Source organism: Sminthopsis crassicaudata, chromosome 4 (assembly GCF_048593235.1).
Source record: "Sminthopsis crassicaudata isolate SCR6 chromosome 4, ASM4859323v1, whole genome shotgun sequence".
NCBI lineage: Eukaryota > Metazoa > Chordata > Mammalia > Dasyuromorphia > Dasyuridae > Sminthopsis > Sminthopsis crassicaudata.
The window spans coordinates 351,126,570-351,150,891 of NC_133620.1; the positions used below are offsets into that span (position 1 = coordinate 351,126,570).

General features: G+C 33.6%; 1 protein-coding gene across 1 annotated transcript; it reads right to left on the bottom strand.

Moving 5' to 3' along the window:
• TOP2A (DNA topoisomerase II alpha) lies at positions 1–24,105 on the bottom strand. The gene is made up of 35 exons (XM_074261450.1): positions 23,962–24,105; positions 22,403–22,558; positions 22,057–22,147; positions 21,581–21,644; positions 20,508–20,653; positions 20,152–20,249; positions 19,605–19,817; positions 19,240–19,413; positions 18,940–19,041; positions 18,145–18,282; positions 17,888–18,026; positions 17,131–17,288; positions 16,606–16,731; positions 15,613–15,723; positions 15,419–15,524; positions 15,086–15,195; positions 14,703–14,795; positions 14,111–14,225; positions 13,902–14,023; positions 13,202–13,350; positions 11,796–12,027; positions 11,474–11,608; positions 11,164–11,364; positions 10,721–10,916; positions 9,167–9,258; positions 8,886–9,056; positions 8,605–8,688; positions 7,220–7,411; positions 5,880–5,970; positions 4,839–4,994; positions 3,377–3,506; positions 2,855–2,913; positions 2,523–2,669; positions 1,553–1,770; positions 1–1,171 (listed from the first exon to the last, which is right to left on the bottom strand). The coding sequence occupies exons 1-35, from the start codon at positions 23,995–23,997 to the stop codon at positions 1,034–1,036; spliced, it is 4,689 nt and encodes a 1,562-aa protein (XP_074117551.1). The 5' UTR covers positions 23,998–24,105; the 3' UTR covers positions 1–1,033.
• Between the last annotated feature and the right edge of the window lie 217 nt (positions 24,106–24,322).

Genomic DNA, 24,322 nt, shown 5'->3' on the forward strand with positions numbered 1-24,322 from the left:
TTTTTTAAGTACAAAAATGATTTTAATTCAACTACATAGAAAACATAGCAAATATTTACAAAGACACTTAGAGAACACCACTCACAGATAATATAAACAGATGCGACAATTATATACAACAAGCTAAAGGGCTTCAAAAGCTGAAAGAAATTCTTATGGTTAATTCCCAATATGTCACCATATTTATCTTTGAGGATCCTCTCTAAATTACTGAGACAAGTGCCTTCCAAAATAAATGCCCATGCTACCTTGGACCCTATCCTAGAAAAACCTGATGCCAAGGCAGCCACTATCTATTTCTACAGAGTAGCAGTATGCAACACTGTAACAAAGGGGTTGCCATATAAAAATTTCAGCCAATCAATAGTTTTGTACAGAATGCACTCTCTCTATGACCAATCTGACTAATTTTTCACTATACTGACTTGTTAGCGGCATGTAGACATATATTCACATAAGTACTTTGGGAAGGGGAATATTCTAGCTAGAAGATCTATAAAATCAAAGGATTATTTGGCAAAACATTGCCCACTTCTAAAACTAAATGATAAAACCGAATGAACAAATTATTCCAATTCCACTAAATCCATACTTTGGAAGCCAAAGTACCTTTCTCTCTTGTTTGCACAATGTATAAGTCAATGATGGGAAATTAACTTTTATGTGGTACTTTTTAGCCAACTTAAATACTCATAAAACTAATAAATCAAGAGAGAGGATTTACAGCTTCAAAACTATTATCAGATTTAAATGTTAAAATAAACATGAGGAGTCAAAACACAAAAGGGGATGATGAAATAATGTTTGTGACTGCTCAATTATACAGTATTGAGTTCTTAGAAGGAGGAAATGCTAAGAGCTCTGGAGCTTTACTGCTACTAAACATGCTATTGTGGCAAAATCTCAGTAGCTTTTGATCAAAAATACTCTCAGAGATAGACTTATTCTCAGAGAAAGAAACTAAAATGGTTTCAGAGAAAAATAACTTCAAAAGCAGTTTTGGTATCATTAAAATGAAAAATAATCCCACATTTTAAAACATATCATCTTCATCTGATTCTTCTAGGTATTTAATAGGCTTCTTTGCTCGGCCAGGTCTTGCCCGAGGTGCCATAGGCATAGAGCTTGAATTTGAGTCAATCTCGAAGTCATCGTCTACCTTCTTGGATTTCTAAAAGTAAAAAAATTTACAGAAATCAAAGTTAATAAAGGAGTCCTAGTGTCTATCTCCACTAGTAAGCATGTCAAAACTTAAAAGGCTCTAAAATGTTAGAAATTAGCACACTGACATCTCATGCAGCTAACTTAAAGGCCAACACCAACATTAAGTGAGATGGTGGCAAGTTAAAATAAGAAAGTAGTACAAAAGTCAAGGATAGATGAGATTTTTAAAGACAGAATATCTTCATAGGGTTGTGAAGCTCAATGAAGTGAGTGCTTTGCAAAACTTAAAGTGATAAATGTCAAAAGTTTTTATTATTGAACTTTTTCCCTTTTAACCTCAAGCTACCCAGTACCAAATTGGGTCCCATGTGTACTTCAAAATACCTACCTTCACTGCCTTGGCTGTTGATAAGCTTTTCCCAAAATCTGAATCAGAGTCATCAGAGCTAGAAGGCTTCCTTTTGCGAGGTTTCTTGACTTTGGGTGGTACTATCTTTTCAGAGGCTTCTGAGATGGAGTCTGGAGACCCTTTGGAGGCAAGGGCCTTTTTGCTTGTTTTTGGTGCTGCCCTTTTCTTTGGTGCAGCTGTAGACGTGGAAGACTGACCTGAAATAACCAATACTGGGATTAAGAATTTGAGTCTTTGGATGAGTGAGTTCCTCACTCTAAACTAGTTTTTTGTCCTATTTTTCCAAGTAATGTATTAATAGTTTACATTAAAGCCCTTATTTTGGCCACAGCTTCCTTTTCTTGCTCCCTTTACAAGAATCAGGTGTTTTAATGTTTGTTGAGTTTAACATGTATCTAATTAATGGAAAAAGCACTAGCCTGGAAGTGGAAGTCAAAAGACCTGGGTTAAAATATTGGCTTCACTAGTAGTACAAACTTTGGGCAAATTACCTATCTGTTCTAAACTCAGTTCTTCTATCTGTAAAACAGGCATAAATTAAGGCTGTTTTAAAAAATCAAATAGGATAGTGTTTTAGAATTGTTACAGCAATAAATGATAAGAAACAAAAAAATAACAAAAGCTTGAATTTTTGCAGATCCAAGGTCTTTACAAAGCATTTCCCACAAAACAATCTGTGTAAGATAGGGGCAGTGTGATTCGATAAAGAAAAGTGGGGCTCAAATGAAATAACTTATCAAAGACTTTCTAACATCTGGCTCTTAACATTAAATTCTTCATTTCAAGTGACTATTTTTTACATTATAAAAAATAAGGAGGCTGTCATTTCTGAAAAAATTAATTCCAGTAGTCATCCTATGTGATTTGTGTATATTTTAAAAAAACTGATTTCTGAGAGCTAACTAAATAGGCATTCTCAGCACAAGTTATTTAAAATATTGGGACTCACTCTTGGCTGCAGTCTTTTTCACTGGGACACTTTTTTGAGAGACTGGATCTGTATTTTTAAGTTCAACTGGAAAATCGAAAGCAGAAGAGCTTGAAGAGGCCAGAGCCAAGTTCTTAGTCTCTTCAGGTTCTAAGTCCTCAACCTCATCTTGAGAAGACAAGACAGAAATATGAGTGAATTGAGAGTTCTCTTAGTTCTCTATATGCCACCACATTATACATAAAAGCAGAATTACTTTATGATTAACCAAAGCAAACCAGCAAAATTTACCAATTTTTTTTTTTTTTTTTTAAAGCATAAGGCAACCATTTTAATTACATACACACACATACTTGATAAGGTACTTTTCTGTGGCTCCTCTTCTTTGCTAGTAGTTTGTCCTTTAGTTGTTCTAGAATAAAATTGTTTTTAGCAATTAGTAACTATCTGTAACTTGGGTATTAAGTAAATTATTATTACTTAATATTATATGTTCTGTTTGGTACATTATCCATATGCACTTCACCTGACATCATTAATTTCAGATGTGAAAGTGTCATATTATTAAGTGAAATGTTTCATTGTACAAAAAACTTAATATGATAGATGAAATGGGAGGCAGAATTAAGTCTTGAAAATAACTCCCCAAACGAACTCTGGGTTGGACTAACCATCAATCATTTGATTTGTAGCCCAGGCAATTGATAAAAGATGTGCCAGTAAGTAGCACAGATAGTTTTATTATGAGGCATTAATGACATTATTGCATGAAGTTGCCTAGGGCAATGTTAAGTAGGAGTATATCTGTACCAGCCACAATCTTTTTGGAGACCTTAATGCAACACAGTAATATTCAAATGAGCTCATATACTCACTTTGGCATACTTTTAACTTGAGATGAACTTCCATCTGATGGAATAAAATCATCATCTTCATCTTGAAGTTCCTCTTTAGAATCTGAAATATCGCTGTCTGAATCTAAATCAACTGTGTATTTGGTATTTGCTGTTATAAAACCCAAACAAAAAGTCAAAATGAGTAACAATTAGAATGTTGATTAAAAAACCTTTTTCTTTTTTTCTTTTATTTTTATTTTTTATTTATTTATTTATTTTTATTATATATATATATATATTTTATAATATTATCCCTTGTATTCATTTTTCCAATTTACCCCCCCTCCCTCTATTCCTTCCCCCCGACGACAGGCAATACCATACATTTTACATGTGTTACAATATAGTCTAGGTACAATACATGTGTGCGAATATCATTTTCTTGTTGCACAATAAACATTAGAATCCGAAGGTACATGCAACCTGGGCAGACAGATATTAGTGCTAACAATTTTCATTCCCCTCCCAGTGTTTCTTCTCTGGGTGCAGCTACCTCTGTCCATCATTGATCAACTGGAAGTGAGTTGGATCTTCTTTATGTTGAAGATTTCCACTTCCATCAGAATACATCCTCATACAGTATTGTTGTTGAGGTGTACAGTGATCTTCTGGTTCTGCTCATTTCACTCAGCATCAGTTGATTTAAGTCTCTCCAGGCCTCTCTATATTCCTCCTGCTGGTCATTTCTTACCGAGCAATAATATTCCATAACCTTCATATACCACAATTTACCCAACCATTCTCCAACTGATGGACATCCATTCATCCTCCAATTTCTAGCTACAACAAAAAGAGCTGCCACAAACATTTTGGCACATATATGTCTCTTTCCGCTCTTTAGTATTTCTTTGGGATATAATCCCAGTAGTAGCGCTGCTGGGTCAAAGGGTATGCACAGTTTGATAACTTTTTGGGCATAATTCCAGATTGCTCTCCAGAATGGCTGGATTCTTTCACAACTCCACCAGCAATGTATTAGTGTCCCAGTTTCCCCACATCCCCTCCAACATTTGTCATTATTTGTTCCTGTCATCTTAGCCAATCTGACAGGTGTGTAGTGGTATCTCAGAGTGGTCTTAATTTGCATTTCTCTGATCAGTAGTGATTTGGAACACTCTTTCATGTGAGTGGATATAGTTTCAGTTTCTTCCTCTGAGAATTGTCTGTTCATATCCTTTGACCACTTATCAATTGGAGAATGGTTTGGAAAAAACCTTTTTCTAAGAGCATTCAAAGATCACTAACTTCTTTTAATGCAATACTATCTCAACTTTCTCCAGCTTCCTCTTCTAAAACTTTTATGAGTATTCCTCTGTAACAAAACTATTTTTGGGTTCCATTGCTGCCAACTCTATCAATATATTGCCCATCTAAAGCTTTAAGATAAAAGTCACATTCCAATTAACATAGTACTTTTATTTTCTTTATTAGTTTTTCTTACCTGCTGCTGTCCTTCGTAATTTAGTTTCTCTAGGGGGGACATAAAAGTCATTTTCATTACAACTTGTATCAGATTCTGAATCAGACCAAGGATTTTTCTTATTTTCCTTTTTGATTGGTTTGAATGGCAATTTGGTCTGTTTCTTTTGTTTGGTACCTTAAAGGATGGAAAAGTAGAAAAGAATTAATTACTTTTACCCATTCCTTAGAAACATATGTGAATAATTTTTTCTTCATTTTCTACGTTCAGTTTAGTCACCAAATTCAATTGAGTCTTCCTCTTATATAGCTTTCTCTCTATTCTGATTACTACCATTCTACTCCAAATCCCTATCAGTTAAAGAAAAATTACTCTAAGTGCAATTTAACCTCTTCTTACTTATCAATCTAGACAGCATATGCTGCTGGCAGGATAAATTTCCTAAAGACTTTAAAGAAATCCTTTTTGATATTCTCCGATGGTACCTTTCAAAACTTATTTCTCAATAATTTCTCCCCAAAATCACAGATTATACTCAAATTCTCGTTGGTGTATACCCAATGCAAAGCTCAAATTTCCCATTTTTCATTAACATTTTCTTGAACTTTATTATTAGCCTTTAGTATTTTATTCTGTCTCCTTTTTTGTAGACAACTATAGCATTTATTCTATGTCACTCAATTTAGCCCCTTCTTATAGAGCCTCATACTAATCATAATTATGTATTAGTCTTAAATTTTGTTTGACTGTAAATTTTTGTGGGATAGAAACAATATGTTTTATTTCTATGTTATCCATGGTGTTTGTTCATTCTGAGTTTTAGAGTTAAGAATTTACATTTTTATCAGGTTTTGAGATTTGTAATACTTACTGATATAATGAACATACTACTTTAATCTTTTTCTTTTTGGACAATTAATTTGTAAATTTAAAATTCTATGTAAAAAGTCCATGGATGTCATTATAAGGTGATTAATTATTGCCCAGAAAGATAGCCCTTGCAGCACAGAAGTCCAAAAACTCCAGTGTACTTTGTTAGATATGACTTAGCAGATAAATTACCTGGTTCTGTCTTAAGTTTTTTGTTTAGTCTTTGTTTCAGAGTTTCTGGTTCGATACTGTCATCTTGAGAACTTTCTTCAATATTTTCAGTCTAAAGACATAAAAAAAAAAAAAAAGTCAAAAGTTTTGCCAACTCCATATAGTAAAGCACAGTGATAAAGTGACTATATAGTATGGCTTGCTAGCATGACACTGCAGAGAAATCATAACCTTGTCATTAATGTTACAAAAGATATCCTGAAGATAAATTACTTAATGGAATGATCTCCATGAAAAAATAGATATATGCTTTACTGTCTGGGCAACTGGGGCAAATCAATTTCCCTTTCTTGGTCTCATTTTCCATATCTATAAAATTAAAGAGTTAAACTAGATGGCTTCTAAGCTTCCCTTCCAGTTCTAAACCCATGAACCTAGAAAATAAACTCAAATAATTTTGTACCTCCTCAAAATCTAGAACAAAATATTAAGAAAGGGAAGTCTCATAATTACAAATGGAATACAATATCTGGGAGTTCCTCTAAATGTATGATGCTACTATAGTTCATGTCTTGTACAGATTTGATTCCCCAACAAAAGCTTATTGAAATGGTACTTTAACTAGATGTCAGGTATTGATCAAAGCAACTTATTGGGAAGAAATCTTTTGGTAGTTAATACATTTTTAGAAGCTTTATTTTAAGAAAGAATATCTCAAAAAGCATGCATTTGTATTTTTCTATTAAATAAGCATTTTCAAATCAAATGAAAGCTTATTTGGAAACACTTATGGGTATACCCATAAGATTGCCTTAACAAATGTCTCACAACATTTCAACACATTAATAAATAGCATCAAATGCATTCAATATCAGTGTTGTGAAATTAACTTTCTGTAATGCTGTTTTGCTTAACACATACATTCCTGAAACCAATTATTACTGGATAAAGCATGCCTATATATGTGGGTCTTTTTTTAGGGATAAAAGATGCTATAATAACTAATCAATTTTTAGCTATCAAAAAACAAGTAGTACCACAATGATACTGAGGTTTGGAAAAGAAAGTAGCATTTGAAAAGCTATTGTCATGTATAACTTTTTTGGGGGGAGAGAATGGGAGAAAAGAGATATGGATGAATAAAACTGATTTCATTTCGATGATAAATTCTCTTAGAATACCTTCTTACCAAAGTATCTGCTCTATAATTCAAGTTTCAGAGCTGCCCTCGAGGCACTGAGAGTGCCTTGGGAAAGTCACTTAGTCTAAGTATGTCAGAGGTGGAACTCAAACCCGACCTTTTTAAACTTTGAGACCAGATTTTATTCCATGCTGCCAATTTCTTCAAATGCATTCATTACCTTAATTTTTCTTCTGATTTTCTTTTCTGCTTCTGCTTTCATTTCTACAGTCACTCTAGGGACGACTCGTCTACCACAAGGAGAAGGCAAAATTTCTGCTAGTTGACCTTTCTTTGCCTTTGGTTTCGCACCAGCTTTACTTTTACCAACAGTACCCACTTGTTCATCCCGTTTTTCCTTGGCTTCAACAACCTACAAGAAAGGTTATGAAAAAGAAACTTTATTATGTAACAGACCTTATTTAACACCTAAAAGATAAATGATAAGCTTCACTTTCTAATAGGCCAATTCCTGTGTCAAAGAATAAAAAGACAGAACTGCTCAATGGTTCTGACAAATACAGAACCACAGGGCTAAGTCTTATGTATGTGATCCACAGATCTTTCAAATGTTTTCATCTGGAAAACAAGGGATTTGGACTAGCTCTAAATAAATTTGTGATTTTCATAAATCTCTTAAAGTTTTTTGAGTTTTGTTTCCTACTCTGTAAAATGAGGAAATTGGACTAGAATACCTACTTTAGGTAATTTATATTTTAAGCCTTTTTATTGCTAAACATGGAAATATATATTTTTTCTTTTGTTAAAGGAAATTTCAGGTCAGAGTAGGTTAATCATTTTTCATGGTGTTGTGGCAGTGGTGAAGTGAATGTGAAGGTAAGGACTAGAGAATCCTCTGAAATTACACTAGGATTAGTTAGCTCTATATGCAAAATTGATTTTGTGGGAGGTAAGGGAGTGTGGGAGGTGACTTGCATGGTCCTCATAAATGAAGCGTATGAGTTTCTTTAAGTCCCAAAGTTCATCTTGCCTTAGAGCTAAGGTTTGTTGGCAATTCTCTTTCGTTACTTCCATTTTTGTGTTACATCCATTATGTTTTTGTTATTCAGTCATTTTGCTCATGTTCAATTCTTCACAATTCATTTGAGGTTCTCTTGGCAAAGAAACGAATATCTTTTTGCCATTTTTTAAATTTTAATATAAGCAAACTGTGGCAAACAGGATTAAGTGACTTCCCAGAATCAAACAGCTAGTATCTGAGGCTGGATTGGAACTCAGGAAGGAATCTTCCTGACTTCAGGACTGGCATTTGATCAACTGAACCACTTGGCTTATCTGTAGGCACATGAAAATGCCACCATCTCTTCAAACTTTAAATCAAAGTCCTGTCCTATCCTCCCCTCATTCCCAGTATACATTTTTATATTTTCTGGCATATCTGATCATCCTAAATGATTATTTAGTGATTTCTTTGAAAGGTATGACTCTTTACTATACCCTAAGATATATCTTTTTATTTCTACCTCAGGTTATAATGATGATTATGAAAACAACACATTTCTTCAACATCCATGCATATCCTCACCCAAACCAAAACCCATATACCTCAAGTTCTTCAACAAAAGCAGCCAGGTCTTCTCTCCACAAATCTGAAGGACTTTTTCGTTTTAAGGTCTCTAGTTCTTGCTCCTAAATTACATAATCAGATGAAAATTAAAGATACACTAACCTGCAAATATGGTATATAGGTGGCGTCCTAAAAGTTTTAGCATAGTTTTAAGCTTACTGTAGCTCAAAATTGCACTAAGACTTTTGGAACACCCTGTATAGGTAATATATATTATAAGCAAACAAACAAACAAAAAATATCCCTTTCTCACACCTACTTTTTCAGTCCTCTGCCTGCAGAGTTCATCTTTCTTCTCTTTGGTCAAATACCAGAGAGGCATATCAAGAAGATAATTAAAAGTTGGTCCAGAATCAGTGGCAGAATCACCTTTTTCAGTTTCTTTTTCATTTTCACTTTCTTCATTTTCATCTTCATTGTCTCCTGGACTCTAAAAAGGGATTTTAAAATGTTAACTTTCACAAGGGATGCCAACACTCAGATATAATGATACTTTAAAGTTTTTTAACAAAAGATAAAAAAAGCTGACCAAGAAATTACCTTTTGCTGAGCTTCCTTCCAGGCCTTGACAGGATCTGAATCATATCCTCTCTGGATCAGAACCTTAATTAATTCTTTCTTAGGTTTATTTTCTAGGGGAAAAATTTTTTTTGAAAATTATGATAATTATAAGCTTAATAAACTATGTAGTAAAAATAAATATTAGGAATAAGATAAGCTTTTCCCTATTGTGTAGAATTAGACAAAAATTAGAAATCATCTTGTATGAACTATATACCAGTGCAGTAGCCAAACAGTTGACAGAAATAGTCTTTACCTCGGCAAGGCACAGGAGCAAATCATTTACTATCCTAGCAGCTGAGGCAGCTCTCTCCTGCATGACAGTTCTTTTCACAATTAAATTATAGGTCAGGACAATTTTTCCACCTCCTCTCCAAAAATATTAACTAAAAACTTAGAAATTCAAATATGAGTCATATATAAGCTGGTGTGAAAAAAGTCCTCTTTGCAAATACAAGTTGCCACAAGGGGGCAATGAAATCATACTTGAAATAGTCTATAAATCTTTTATTGAGGCAGACAAATAAAAGATAGGCAGCTACTTTGGCAGGTCAATTCTAAAAGCCACAACCAGATTATTAGGGAGATTCTCTTCCAAAGACTGCCATTATTAACTTCTTTATTATGCACAGTGCAGTGTCCTTTTAATGTATATAAACTATTTTACTTATATATAGAATACTTTTAAAGTTTAGTAAAGTTACCTTACTCAATTAGAGCTTGTTTGGCTTGGTGTATAACTCAGTGTTTTTCTGTCCTTCCTATACTTTCCTATCTCTCTATAACTAATACTTTAGTTTCTTTGGTAATGCTTGGTGAACCTTTTCTCTCTAGTGTCAAAAACAGCTCCTCCTCAGTCTGATTCATTATTTGAACCCAATTTCATGGAAATTTCCTTTGAATTACCCTCTCCTTTTCTTTGTCCTAGGCACACAGTTTCTTCTCTTTCATGTCTCCATATATTTTCATTCATCCATGCTATTTTTATTTTCAATTATTTTCCACTGAGCTAATTACTAGGTCTCTACCTTTAAATTCTGTGGTAGAATGTTTATAGTGTTTTGACCCTAGGATTAGGAAGACTAGTTAAATGATTTACACAGGATCATAAAGCTGTGTGATTATTACCCTGCCTTAAGATATTAGCTGTGTCATCCTGTGCCTCATTTCCCCATTTGTAAGATGGGGCTATAATACCTACCTTATAGGGTTTGTGATCAAATGAGATTACAGCTTTACAATAAGTGACTTCCATTGTGAGACTCAGTTTTTTATCTTTAAAATAGGAATAATAGTTGGACTGTCTAGATATTGTGAAGATTAAAAAAGTATATAAAGTGCTTAATAAATTGTAATACCAGATAAAGCTATCAAACTCAACACAATCAATAGGAGGATGAGTTTTGGTGCAAATCATGATATTAATATATCTGAACATCAATCCAGACATCTCTTATCACAAGAAAGTCCAATGGAAATTAATCTTGAATGCTCAGTAGTATCTTTTAACAAGACATTATTCCAGTAACATACCAATGACTATTTTCCCCTCTATCTTCTCTAGGATGAACCGAGCCTGGTTGTTCAATCTGGCAGATTCAGCACCAAGCATTCCAGTAAGCCATTCTTTTCTCAGTCCGTAATATTTAAGCCTCAGATCAAAGAAGTCTTTTAGGATATCCAATGCAGTATCATACTTCTTTAGACAACCAACATGATCAAAAAGTACCTAAAATGAGAAAACATAGATTGGAATCAGAATAGAAGAAATACTTGAAAAGTAATGTCATCCGGTTCAATGAATTTAACCTAAATAAAATATTGCATTAGTAGTTTATCCCTTTACATGTTAATATACTAATTCAACTTTACTCAAATGATATTTTTCAAGTCCAATATAAACAGAATCCATATAATAAACAGGCATCATGTATCTTTCACAACATTTAAGTTGTATGTATACTTTTCAAACATACCATGGAATTACATGTTAGATTTGTCTGAAGTTTGAAGACTTTATGCAGTCCTGCATGCTCTGCTTGGGCCAGTTTTTCTTCAGTCATCTTCACTATGAACTTCACTGTGGTATCAGTGTGGTATTCTCTGTAGTCTGTTATGAGAGGAGGTGTCTTGTCAGTGCCATTCAACATGGGCTCCAGAACCTGCTCTTTATATACCTGAAAAACAAACCCATTCTTGGTAAGTAAAATGATTCAACAAGAGAGAGACGATCACAAGGATATATTTACTTTTAAACACAAAACTAAAAAATATAGAGTATTTTACCTGGGTCCAAGTTCTGACAGGAAGCTCAGAGATTTCAATAGTTGTAGAATTTAGAATAGACACTTCACCACTGATAATATATTGATTTGGAGCCAGCTCATCAATTGTACCCTTGAAATTTTTGTAACTGGGGAGCTAAAGAATAGGGAAAAAAAAAATTAAAAGCCCAAACAGGTTGGTTCATATCTTAAAAGATTTTGGAAACAGAAGTTGTGAACACATTTTTAAATAATCAATAATTAGCTTATTATTTCTATTACATGAACAATTAAAATGAATGATAAAAATTAGAATTAGATCCTAAATCTTCTAGAATCATTACCATTGGTAAAGGTTCTTCTCCATCCATTAGACGCCTGATGTTATTCACAACTTCTCGGACATCAAAGTTGGGAATCTTACAGGACCACCCAGTTCCGATACCTTCTGCACCATTTATCAACACCATGGGAATAATAGGAATGTACCATTCTGGCTCTACACGTTGGTTGTCATCATATAAGAACTTCAAAGTCTGATCATCCTTTGCTGGGAAAAGCAACCGAGCCAATGGGCTGGGGGGAAATCGACAAATGTTGATATTTTACAAAAATTCCGATTTCATTCAATTGTTGTAAAAATGTTTTGTCTCATCTGGCAATTATTCTTATTTGTCCAATTAATTTGGTAGCTTGTCCCCAAAAAAGAAATTAGAAAATATAGCATTCTTTTATCTTTACAAGAGAAGGATTCTATGGGTACAGTATAAACATATATATATGTTGTACAATCCAGGATAAATTGCATAATTATGCTGGTGTTTCAAGGGACATAGACACATACACACACGATACTAAAAATGAGACTACTAAGATCAATATAATGACCATTCAGAATTCTAGAGTACAAATAATGAAACTAGACAAAAATTACAGAGAAGTAATGGATTTAGGGTACAAAATGAGATACACACAGTTTTATATGCACCACTGAGGGGCTTTGTTTTGCTCAACTATGCATTATTTGTTATATGTAATTTATCTTTCTTTTTTCAAAGGAATTGGGATGAGAGAGAAAACATCTCTTTTTCCTTCTGTTAATTAAAAAATAAGAGAGGTGGGGAGGTGCTATGGATGTGGAATGATGTTTCAGATAAACCACTATATTAATTTTATTTAACTATTTTAGTGTTATAAAAGATATCTTATATTTCATGAGATATGGGAGTAATCTGTAAATGTAATGTAAACACAAAATACACAGATAAAACTTTTTTTAAGTATTTGATAATAGCACTGTCACAGAAATGCAAATGAAACCAATAATTAGAATCATGGTTATTTGGTAAGAAGTGCTATTTTAAAAATCATACAGGACTGGCTATATATAACAGAAATGGAGCCATCAAAATTAGCTATAACAAGAAAACTGACTAAATAACAGCAAAAGTAGAGTCTGAGAAGGAGAATGTACCTACTAAAAGGAGGCAAAGTTGTAGAAAAATCCCAAGGCATTGAACTCAAAAAGCTGAAAAATCAATTTTAAGTTTTTGCTGCTATTTACAGACTATAACCTTGGTATGTTCTATTTGCAGGGTACCAAACTTTCAATAAATCACATTTTTTGTCATGTTGATTGAAGCACCCAAATCATAAACACACATTATGACTTATTTAGATTTCTGAATTTCTGATAAAACATGGCACTTGAAATTACTAAATTTCAACCAAAACAAAAAGTATATTGCACCTGAGCATTGTGAAGATGTATCGAGGGCTAGCAGAGTCCTTGCCACCATGCAGCCTGGTACCAAACTGACCAATGGGTTGCAAGAGGTTGAGATTGTTGCTGCCCACAAAATTTTGAGCCAAATTAATAATGGTCATCATTAATGACATCTGTAATTAGAAAAAAAAACACACAAAAAAAACAAACAACCCTATAATTTTTAATTACCAAATCTATGTTCTGTTAAAGAAAGCTGTATTAATATTACAGATGGTGAAGCTTTATTAATTCAAAATTTATTGTTTAGTGTTTTAGATATTGAGAAATGGACATAATATTCTGTATACCACAAAAGAGACAACGTTAACATGTGGTCAATATGGGGTCTGTAGGGATCCTTATTTACAATTTAGTGGTGCCCATTTCTATTTGAGTTTGATACCATTGCTGTGTATTATTATTTTTCTTAGGAAATTATATTACTTACAACCATACTATCTTTCAAAATTATCACTATTATTAACAAGAACATCAGAGTAATAATAATAATCACTGAACTTCTATTTTGTGCCAGGTCTAATGCTGACTCTCAAAGCAAGAAGAGATTAACAAGGGACAATCAATTAAAATCTAGATATAATTTTAGACTCTTTCTGGTATTTCCATTTGACTACAAGCTAATTTGAAACAAAAAAGCAGTGTTTTGTGATTTTGTTCTTACTTCACCATGATGATAAGAGGACATTTCAGCTACCGAACCAGCTAACTGGGCAACTTTTACTTCTCTTTTATCATTCCTTTTGAAACATGTGAACAGGACTTTTCTCTGACCTGGTTTCAGACCTTCAAAATGTAAAAGAATAATAAACGTCAATACAAACCAACTTATTTCTCTTGTTAATTTAACTACAGTAAAGCGGATCAACTTACCATCTACCATTGATGGAATGGACCTCTCATTATCAGAGTTTGAGAATAAGATTAGTTCTTTATTTATGAAGTCATTATATGTTAGATGCTTAGTAGCTTTCCCATATAAGTAATCCTGAGGGACCAAAAAAAAGAGGATGATTATTCACCAAAGGCATTCTACAGAATAATTGTTTAGTAAAAATAAATAAATAAATAAAATAAAACAAAGCAAGAACCCAATAATCCTAACTTATTATTCTTGAGCATACTAAATGAAGTGGGAAAGATTAATGTTATATTTTCAATGTAACCCATTAGAAAAATACTATGAAGAAAAATTCACTCTGCATGTGGATTAAGGATAAAATAATCAACTACACATTAGATAATAATGAACAACTGCTTTAGAATCTCTTATTCTCAACCTGGCCATTTCAGTGACCTTCATACATTCAGCTAAATCACAATTGATTTCCCTACCCAGAGTAGTGTTTGATCTAACAAACAGCTAAATGACTCAAAGTTGCTATAATCAACTCATTTCTAGACCCACAAAAACAACAAAAATGAAAATGACGAACTTTATAGGACATGATTAAAAATATTTTACCTCAGGGAGGCCAAGTAACTTCCTCTGTCTTCTATCTTCCATGAAATGAGTTAACCATTCTTTTCGATCATCAATCTGTTTTTTACTAAAGGCCTATAAATTAAGAAATAAAAAGATACGAGTTGGTTTGGATGGCCTCTATGATATCTTCTAGTTCTAAATCTATAATCCTGTGAATTATAAAAGTTTCATAATAATTCTGTTTTAATCTTTTTTCTGAAGTACATCAACTTATTTCTAGGATTTTGGTTGCTTACTTGAAGAATAGAAAAAAAAGCTCCCAAGAGAAAAACAAGTACATGTTTAGATTAACCCCTAATCAGAAGCTTCTCACTAGAATAATCACGGTTTTTAGAATGAGAAATCCATACAATATAACTTACTAGGCTGATCGCAGCATCATCCTCAGGGCCAGAATATTTGAATTGGATTCGATGTCTAGACATATCTGAAAAGTATTCTTTAGCCTCTTTTGATGTACTGGTACCCAAACCTACAAAAACCAACAGAGTATTAATTAAAACTTTGAATCTTTTAGAGTATTTACAGGAATGAGGAATAAATACAATTTTACAAAATGTTTATTTTAAGGCACATTTTGCCTTCAAGTATAAAATAAGTTCATTTGAAATTAGGGAAAAAATAACAAGGCATAATTAAAATGCTCAACAGTCTCTTAGTTTATTCAGCACTGCACCAGAAGATTTATTCTATACCTTTGTAATACTTGACTTTCCATTTTTTATGATTTTCAGTAGAATTTTTCCATTCTTCAAATTCAGGAAGGCTATAAAATGACAATTCTTGCTTATTTCTTGAAACCTGTGATGAATACAACAGATTGTAAAGGCTTTAAAATAATATCTTGTTGCATTCAAATTTGTTGAGTTACTTTAGAAACTGAATATACCTTTACAATGGGAGTGATAAATTCCTCTAGAAAACAATGTCTCAGAAGAGAGGGCCAATTGTGATGGATGAAATTAATTAACAAGCCTTTAATGTGAGAACCATCTTGATCCTTTAAAAAAAAAACTTTAAATTAAAACATAGAACAAAGATATTTTGAAACTATTTAAAATATAATCTACTTTAGAATATTTTCCAAAAACATTTTAAAAAGTCAATAATTCCAGAGAAATAAAAACACTTAAAAATACCAACTCTAATTCACCAAAAAATAATGTGAGATGTTTGAAAGCCTAAATATTTACCATCACAATTAAGTTTTAGTGTATATTTTTAAATTTACTTTGAGTGAATGTTTTTTCCCTGGATAGAAAATAAACCTCTTAGGAACAGGGATTACTTCATCTTTGCTTCTACATCCCCAATTCTAACATAACTGTCTGGCACATAATAGACAAAGTTTGATTATGGTAAAACAAGATTAAATTTTGATTGTTCTAAATAGCTTCCCTCTCTTGCCATTTTCTTTCTTTCTTTTTTTTCTGAGGCAATTGGGATTAAGTTAAAGTGACTTGCCCAGGGTCACACAGGCCATTTTCTAACAAAATAAATATCTCAATCCATAAGAAGCAGTGTAATGTAGTGGATGTAAAGATACATGGAAGATCTAGGTTCAAGTTATATGTCAAGTTATATGTCTCGCTTTGTGACCCTAGGAAAATCACTTAACACTTTCAGTATTTTTAGTGTTTCAGAGAATGTGCCAGTCTGTATTAGTAGAGGAAGATTCCTCATCTGGGAATTCATTGAAAGATCACTGTAACTACTATCCTTTTATTCCAACTATGCACAAGAGGTACTTAAGAATATAAACATAACACTTCATCCTATAAACCCTAATAAAATCTGATTAATCATGATGATGACAATAACTTTAGACAGACATGCAAAAATAAGGCTTACTTTATCAGATATATTTCATATTGACTCTAACCTGATCTGTCATAATCATAATTTTTCCATAACGTAGACTCTTTAATGAATCTGCATCTTCATAGTTTTTCTTGTATTGAAGACCCACAATCTTAATGATATTGTTAATTTCAGCATTTTCCATGATCTGGAAAAGACACATACAATGGTAAAAAAAAAAAAAAAAAAAAAAAAAATTAAGTTTTAAATTTAGTTACAGCTTACTTAGCATAAGTAGTACTCTGCTTATGTCACACTATCTTAATTTTATCATACTTTTCCTTTTTCTTTGGGCTAAAATGCTTCTCATGTGATTAGTTTGTGATTCTGAGACTTTTTACTCCTTACATTAAAACACTAGCTAGAACACTAATGTTTCTTGTTACTAAATATTAATGAACCAGGAGATTATTAATTTGAAGCTACAAATTTCTATTTTTAAGTTAAATCAATCTAAAACATATTTTCAAACATCTAAAGCAGAAATATTAAACCAACAATAAATCCTGAATTAAAGTTAGTGGATCCTAAAAGTATTTCCACTTACTTGTTTATGAGAGGCTTCTCGTACATTGAGTATTTTTCCTCGAAGGGGGAAAACGCCATACTTGTCTCTCCCAACCACACCAAGGCCAGAAACGGCTAATGTTTTGGCTGAGTCTCCCTCAGTCAAGATAAGTGTACAATCTGTAGAGTTCTTACTGCCTATAATAACAAATTGCACAAGAAATTAATCCTGGCAGTTGACACTAGTGTTGTAAGCCTTCTTAATAATATAGTGACACATTTGGTAGCCTTTAAAATTTTAAATCAGGAGATTATTAAAATATTTTTCAATCAGATAGGAAGTAGATAATTTTTTTAAAATCTTAAAATATTTCTCTGAAAAGATGGCTTTTCACAAAACTAATAATATTCAGTGATGACCTTGCTAAGCCAAAACAGAAGTCAAGAACCATGCATACACATCCTGTTATGTGTGAAGACTTCTTTGAAGTATTCTTTTCTATTAAGAGACAGGAGTTTGTTTTGTGCTAAAAAATAATTTGATGGCTGTGGGATCCTGGGCAAGCCACTTAACCCAATTGTCTCAGCAAACAAACAAACAAACAAAAAGATAATTTTGATGGAACATTAGCTAGGACCTGCTATTGAATAATTTACTTTAAGAAACTCTTAATGAATGTTCAACAATTTTATCATTCTAAGATCTAGGTTAGTTATCTATTCTCAAAAAGCTATAATTTATAAGCTTAACTATGAAATCTATTGCTCCAAATGATCTAATGTTATCAAATGCATACCTGCATCATTAGCATCGTCTAGTTTGGGAATTCCTTTGATTCTATTGTGTTTAACAGCAGAACACTTTTTATTCAACTGGACTTGGGCCTTAAACTTCACCCAATTTAGTATGCTTTCTACAATTCCACAGCCAATTGCCTGAAATAGAAAAAATTATGCATGATATTTAAAAGAGTGGGTAACATATATAATTTTTTAAAATTGAGATATGGTTCTTAAAAGGCCATTTACACTCCTTATAATGGTATCAACTCACAGCTTTGATGAATTTTTCACTCAATTCACATTTTGAACCAAAGCTCTTGGCCTGCAGAGTCATATTTTCCTTAGTCTGGGAGTCAAAGGTTGGGTTTTCAATTAAGGCATTCACAAAAATCCACATATGATTTTTCACCTGCGGTAAAATTTAATCAATTAAAAATTCATTCAAACTAGTATACATAATATGTACATACTTGCATGTTTGGGTTAGCCCTCAGTTTGTTCTCATGTATGCCTTATAAAAAATACTTAAAAGATCCTGTCCATTGTATGTGTTTCTAAAACATGCAGGACAAGTGGACATACTGGATGTATATATTTAAACTAGAGAAGGAAAGTAGGCTGCATTGTTTTCAGGAAATTATAAAGTTTCTTTTAATAATTTCAGCCTTCTCTTAGAAATCAAAGCCCATCTTTCAAACGCCAATATTCTACTGGTGATGTTGTAGGCATAATATAGATATAAATAAATATAATATATAAAATAACATAAATAATATAAATATAAAAAAGATATAACACAAAGACAGTAAGGTGAACAGACTAAATGCTCAAGTAATATTCTTAAGATATGAGGAGAAATTGGGGACAAATCTTTTGCACAGAGTGGACCTCTGTGCCAAATTTAGGTGAGAACATAGACAATTCATATAGGATGGGTACATATATGTATAGATTGGGGTCCTTGTAAATATCTAATATCTTTGTCATTAGCACAATTATATGACTTTAGGAGAGTTATTTCTACTATTCTCTCATCTTTTCCACAGCAATACCAAAGTGTTCATACCTGATGGGCTTTTACTGCAACACCTCCTTTGTTCTTTTTCTTCACAACATCAATAAGTCTACTTATAATTTGATCAGCTACATAATCAACATGTCTGCCACCCTACAGAGAAAAAACAGTAAAACATAGAAGCCAATAGTCTCAGGCCATTAAGACATTAAAAATTCCTGGTTACTGTATTTTTAGCTTAATAAATACTAAAATGTCCACATATTAATATAAGCTAATTTTTAAAAATAGATATTAGCAAAAATGCTTTGCCAAAAGATTAAATGACCCATTTAAATATAAGAAAATTACCTTGGAAGTGGCAATGCTGTTGACAAAGCTAATTTGCTGGAAGCCTTTTTCACTCATAGTTAAACATACTTCCCACCTGTTGTTTACTTCTTCGTGGATAATTTTTAGTGGGTTGCCAGTTTCATCCAATTTGTCCTTCACATACAAATCCACATAGCTACGGAATCCTTTTACCTGTACCAACATAATAGTAATTATTTTGTTTCTTCCAGTGAAGTGCAAATTAAAATGGGCACAATGATCAAGAGGATTCCTTATAAATCCAGTGATACGAGGCCAAATCATTAAACTCCCAAACTTAAAAATAAATAATTTAAGGGGTTACATTGTGGTGAAAGAAGGGCTATTTAAAAACAAAAACTCACAGGCAGCCTAGTTCCATTGAGAAAGACTTTGACATCTTTGGTAGAACCAGCAATATCATATGCTCTTCTAGACATCAAAGCAACAATATCCTTGTCTAGATTTGTCATTTTAAATTTTGACAGATCAGGTTGGAAGGTGATACATGTGTAGTCTTCTCCACTAAAGGGCTTGAGAGTCATTTCACCTGCTTTTCCCATGTTATCCATCCAGGTCTGTGGAAGTTAAATTTTTTAAGTTAGTAAAAACCCTTTCAAATTGCATTATAAATGTTACCAGGATAAAAATATGCCAGAATGATGCATGAACCTTAGTACACATTAAACACAAAGAAGTCATTTTAATGAATCTAATTTCATAAAATCTTAGGAGTTGTTTAAATGTTTCTGAATTATACAATATCATATAAAGTCTTTTGCTTAAGAAACTCTTAATGAATGTTCAACAATTTTATCATTCTAAGATCTAGGTTAGTTATCTATTCTCAAAAAGCTATAATTTATAAGCTTAAGCTATATATGTTATAAAAAATAAGGGTCTGATGTATACCTGCTTGAACATTTTTTTATATTCTTTACAGGCAGTTTCCACTGTAAATTTGGTACTGAATATATTGCATAATTTGGCTCCATATCCATTTCGACCACCTGTGTTTTTAAAAAGACAAATAAAGGGATAAATTGCACTTTAATTCCCCTCAATACCCATTTCTCAACTAAATCATTACATAGCCTGAATGTAGCTATACTTTTATCTGAAATACACAAGCAACTGGTTTATAGCAAAATCATTTTTTAAACTAGTTGATATTCCATCTTTCTTTAAACTAATAAAGATTGATAAAAGACTGAGCTTAAAAAAATATAATTTTTAGTCACAGTTTGGTGAATTTTCAGATATCTTACCAGTGACCTTCTTCTCATCATCATCATAGTTACTGGAAGTCAAGAGCTGTCCAAAAATAAGAGCTGGCACATAGACCTTCTCAACCTTATGCTCTACAACAGGAATACCTTTCCCATTATTCCAGATACTAATTGTATTGTTTTCCCTAGTGAAAAAGAAATTTAAATTTTTATTTAAAATTAGAAAAGGCTGAACATATTGCTTATAATTGTTATTTTTTAAGTTCAAATATTTTATAGGAGTTATTTGTTATATATTTTATAGTCATGGATTTCTCATATCCCATAACATCATAATTGCTTTCTTACAAAACCCAGTAAACTATTTAGGAAGGGAAACTGGTTGAAACATGAGCATTCTCAATGTTGTGTAGGCAGGAAAATGTACCAAAAAACTCAACTCTTTCCAACACCTGTGCTGACAATGATAATGTTAAGTAAATATGCAACACTGTCATGGTTTAGGGTAAACAGGGAAAGGGGATATGATATATGCCAAATGGAAAGAAAAAAAGACAAACCTGGAAAAATATTTTGTAGCTTTTTAAAAAAAGGTCACCTATATGCGTACATCCTTCCTGCCAGTTCCCCCTTATATCCTTTCTCTACCCTACTACCCAAGGACAACTATTGAGACACAGTAACTAACCCATCAATAATCATAATAATGCTACATGGAAATTTTTTGTTTTTATTGTATTATTCTAAGCAACATTTTAAGAGAAGAGAAAATACGTTTTAGTGCAATTAAATACTTAATGATATTATTAGACATATCATATATTGAAGGGAGAAAGTATTTCATATAATTTGTGGAACAGCTATAAGGTAGGATAGTTTACACAATTGGTCATTATAACATTTCCTTAATAGGAAAATATAAAAAGTCAGAAGGCTAGTGGCCTATGTACACTCTTTGAGAAAGTCCCACTCTGGAGAGGATCATTTATTAAATTGGGCAGCCAGACTAAAACATTACCTAATGGACCATTATGAATAAAATAGGAGAAAGAAAAAGGTTTATTTTGATGTACTAGTTGCTTATCCAATATGTCAACCAAAAAGAGACTTACGAATCTATTGTGACTTTAATACAATTCATTTTCGGGTCCCTCTGCTTGTTGTCTGCGGCATTTACTAAAAGAGTAAAACAATTAAAACTTTTATTAGACATTCAAATCTGTTTTCAAAAAGATACACTTATGTTCTAAAGAAAAACTTGAACTCAACTGAGAAAACACTGATTACATGCAACAAAGACTAATTCTGAGCCAGAAATCTCCATCTGAAGCCCAGCTTAACCGCCGTCTTCACTACTAATGCTGCCATCACCAGCACTACCACTGTTTATGCTACATCCATTTTGGTTACAGATTGTTGAAAGGCATTAAAAATGAGATCTATATTAAGATTAAAGCAAGGCCAAACACTACATATTTTTTTGACATGGACTATTTCTAAGCTATAATGAGTTTAGAAATTTTTTTTTAGTGTGCAAAAATTTTTAGTTGAAATGGATTTGAGTTATTCTTTATTTGAACTTCCTTACCTAAAATTTCATCAAAAATTTTGTATAAACCAGGAACAAAAGTTACATCTCTGTAGTTAAGTCCAACTTCTTCATCATAAACCCACATTTGCTAGAATAAAATAAAGACATTTTGAAAGTCAGTTTATTATTCTCTAAACTATGCATCACAATTAAATAAAACATTTAATGTTTTCTAAGTTGAAGACTAACAAAATATATTTTAATGGAAAGTTTTTATGATTAAAATTTTGAGATTTGGCTATGCATAGCAAATACAGGTAAAATAAAAGGGAGAAGGAAACCTGGAAAGAAAAAGGCTGAAAAATAAATATCAAACTGCACATGATCAATTTTGTTTATTTACCTGGGTCACAACCTCCACAGAACCAATATAGGTATCAGGACGGAGTAAAATATGCTCCAACTGGGTTTTCTTTTGATAGATCCTCTCAACAGACAATCTTTTCTTTGCATCTTCATTTTTCTTTATTTTATTAATTTGTAGATTTTCATTTACAGGCTACAAAATTTTTTTAAAAAGGAGATAGAAAAAGCTTTTTAATAATAGTCTTGAAAGGAAAATAGAATAAAAATGCCAAGTAACACTTTAATATTTAAGGGTAAAATTTGCAGTTGAACACATTGCTAGTACATTTAGGAGATGATCATTGAATCCTAGCAGTTAAAAACATCAAGAACAAAACCTTGAGTAATAAAAAGACTGCAAAACTGTATAGGTCTCCAATCAAGGAATAGACCCCACATCCATTTTCTTTTGAAAACACTGATATTCACTTTATGGAAAGGAAAACCTGCATGAATATGAGCATATATACATGGAAAAATCCTACTATAACAGAAAAACTATTGCATGATTTCAGACGTATCCAAATTATGAATCAATCTTGACTTGGGAAACACAGGAAAGGTTTACATGCTATACAGGTGATCTGGAATAACTGAAATTATAACGCTGTTTGTGATCTATATTAAAAAGCTTAAAGCACGAACCAGTCCAATACTACTCGTGCACACATGGGCTTTGAGTCAGGAATTCAGGTCAGTCACCAGTTAGAAGCCACTTTGCTTTTACAAGCATAGAGCTAAAAAGATGGGGGGAGGGGCGGAAGAGAGACAGGTGTAGCGACTGGAAAGGAGGGAAGTTTTGTGTTAAAAAACAAACTCAGCTCTCCCCAATCAGGACCCAACCACTCTGGGGCCGGTTTTTTCCTCTTCTGTCACACGGAAGCCAAGTCAAAGAGCATCGGGGATCTCAGTAACGGCCCCAGGGAGTCAGTCAAGGGCAGGAGGACGGGGGCGGACCCTTCCGGGATCCAAGGGGCCCCTGAAGTGACAACAAGCAGAAGCAGGGCAATCCACGCCGTCCCCAAGCCCTCTCTCCTCTGCCCTTCCCCCAGCTCCTTCAAGCACCATCTTTTACAAAAAGCCTTCCTCAGCACACCTTCCTGTGCCTTCTAATATCTATCTATCTATATATGGTTGCATCTTGTCTGCCTCTTTTGGAACCTTCTTCCCCCCTTTTCCCCTCCCCCCCTGCGGCGGAAGAGCCCGGCCAAAGCAGAGGCTCTTTGTGAATAGACTGACCGGCTTTACCTTCTCGCCAAAGCGTTCGCCCCAGTCACCGGGCCTCTCGACACCACTGGGGCACTGCATGACTAAAACGCTTCACCCTTTAATTGGGCGGTTTCCGAGATTATGGCAACCCAGAGTCCCGACTAGGCCTGCGGCGACCCCTGACCCACCCAGGGGCGGAGGTCGGGGGTCATCGCTCTGGGGTCCCTTGTCAGGAACGTGGGGGAGGGCTCCTGGCAAGGCCAAGGACTAACTAATCCAACCCGGGCCGGAGCCCTGTGAAGAGCGGCCGCCGGAGCCGGAAGTCGCACTCCGGCCTCCTATGCTCACCTGTAGAGGCGATAGATCCTCCATGCCGGCGGCCATGAGGAGAGGCAGCGAAAATGACTGAAGAGATCAGAAGACAGAGGGACTAAGAAAAAGTGCCGACACAACCCGCCGAAGACTAGGGTCCGTTACGCGGGCTCCTTTCAAAACTATTTTTTCCCCGCCCGCCCGAGCCACAGTGACCAATCATCACTCTGATCTCGTCACCCTGGCGACCACGAGCGACCAATCACTGCGGGAGTCTCAGATAATCCAATGAGCGACTGCGGAGTCCTATTCGAATAGGCCAGTCAAGACAGAAGGCGGGACCCTGAGGACTTTCAAATAGGACCAATTGGAATCGGGGCCGAGAAGACGGGCAGGA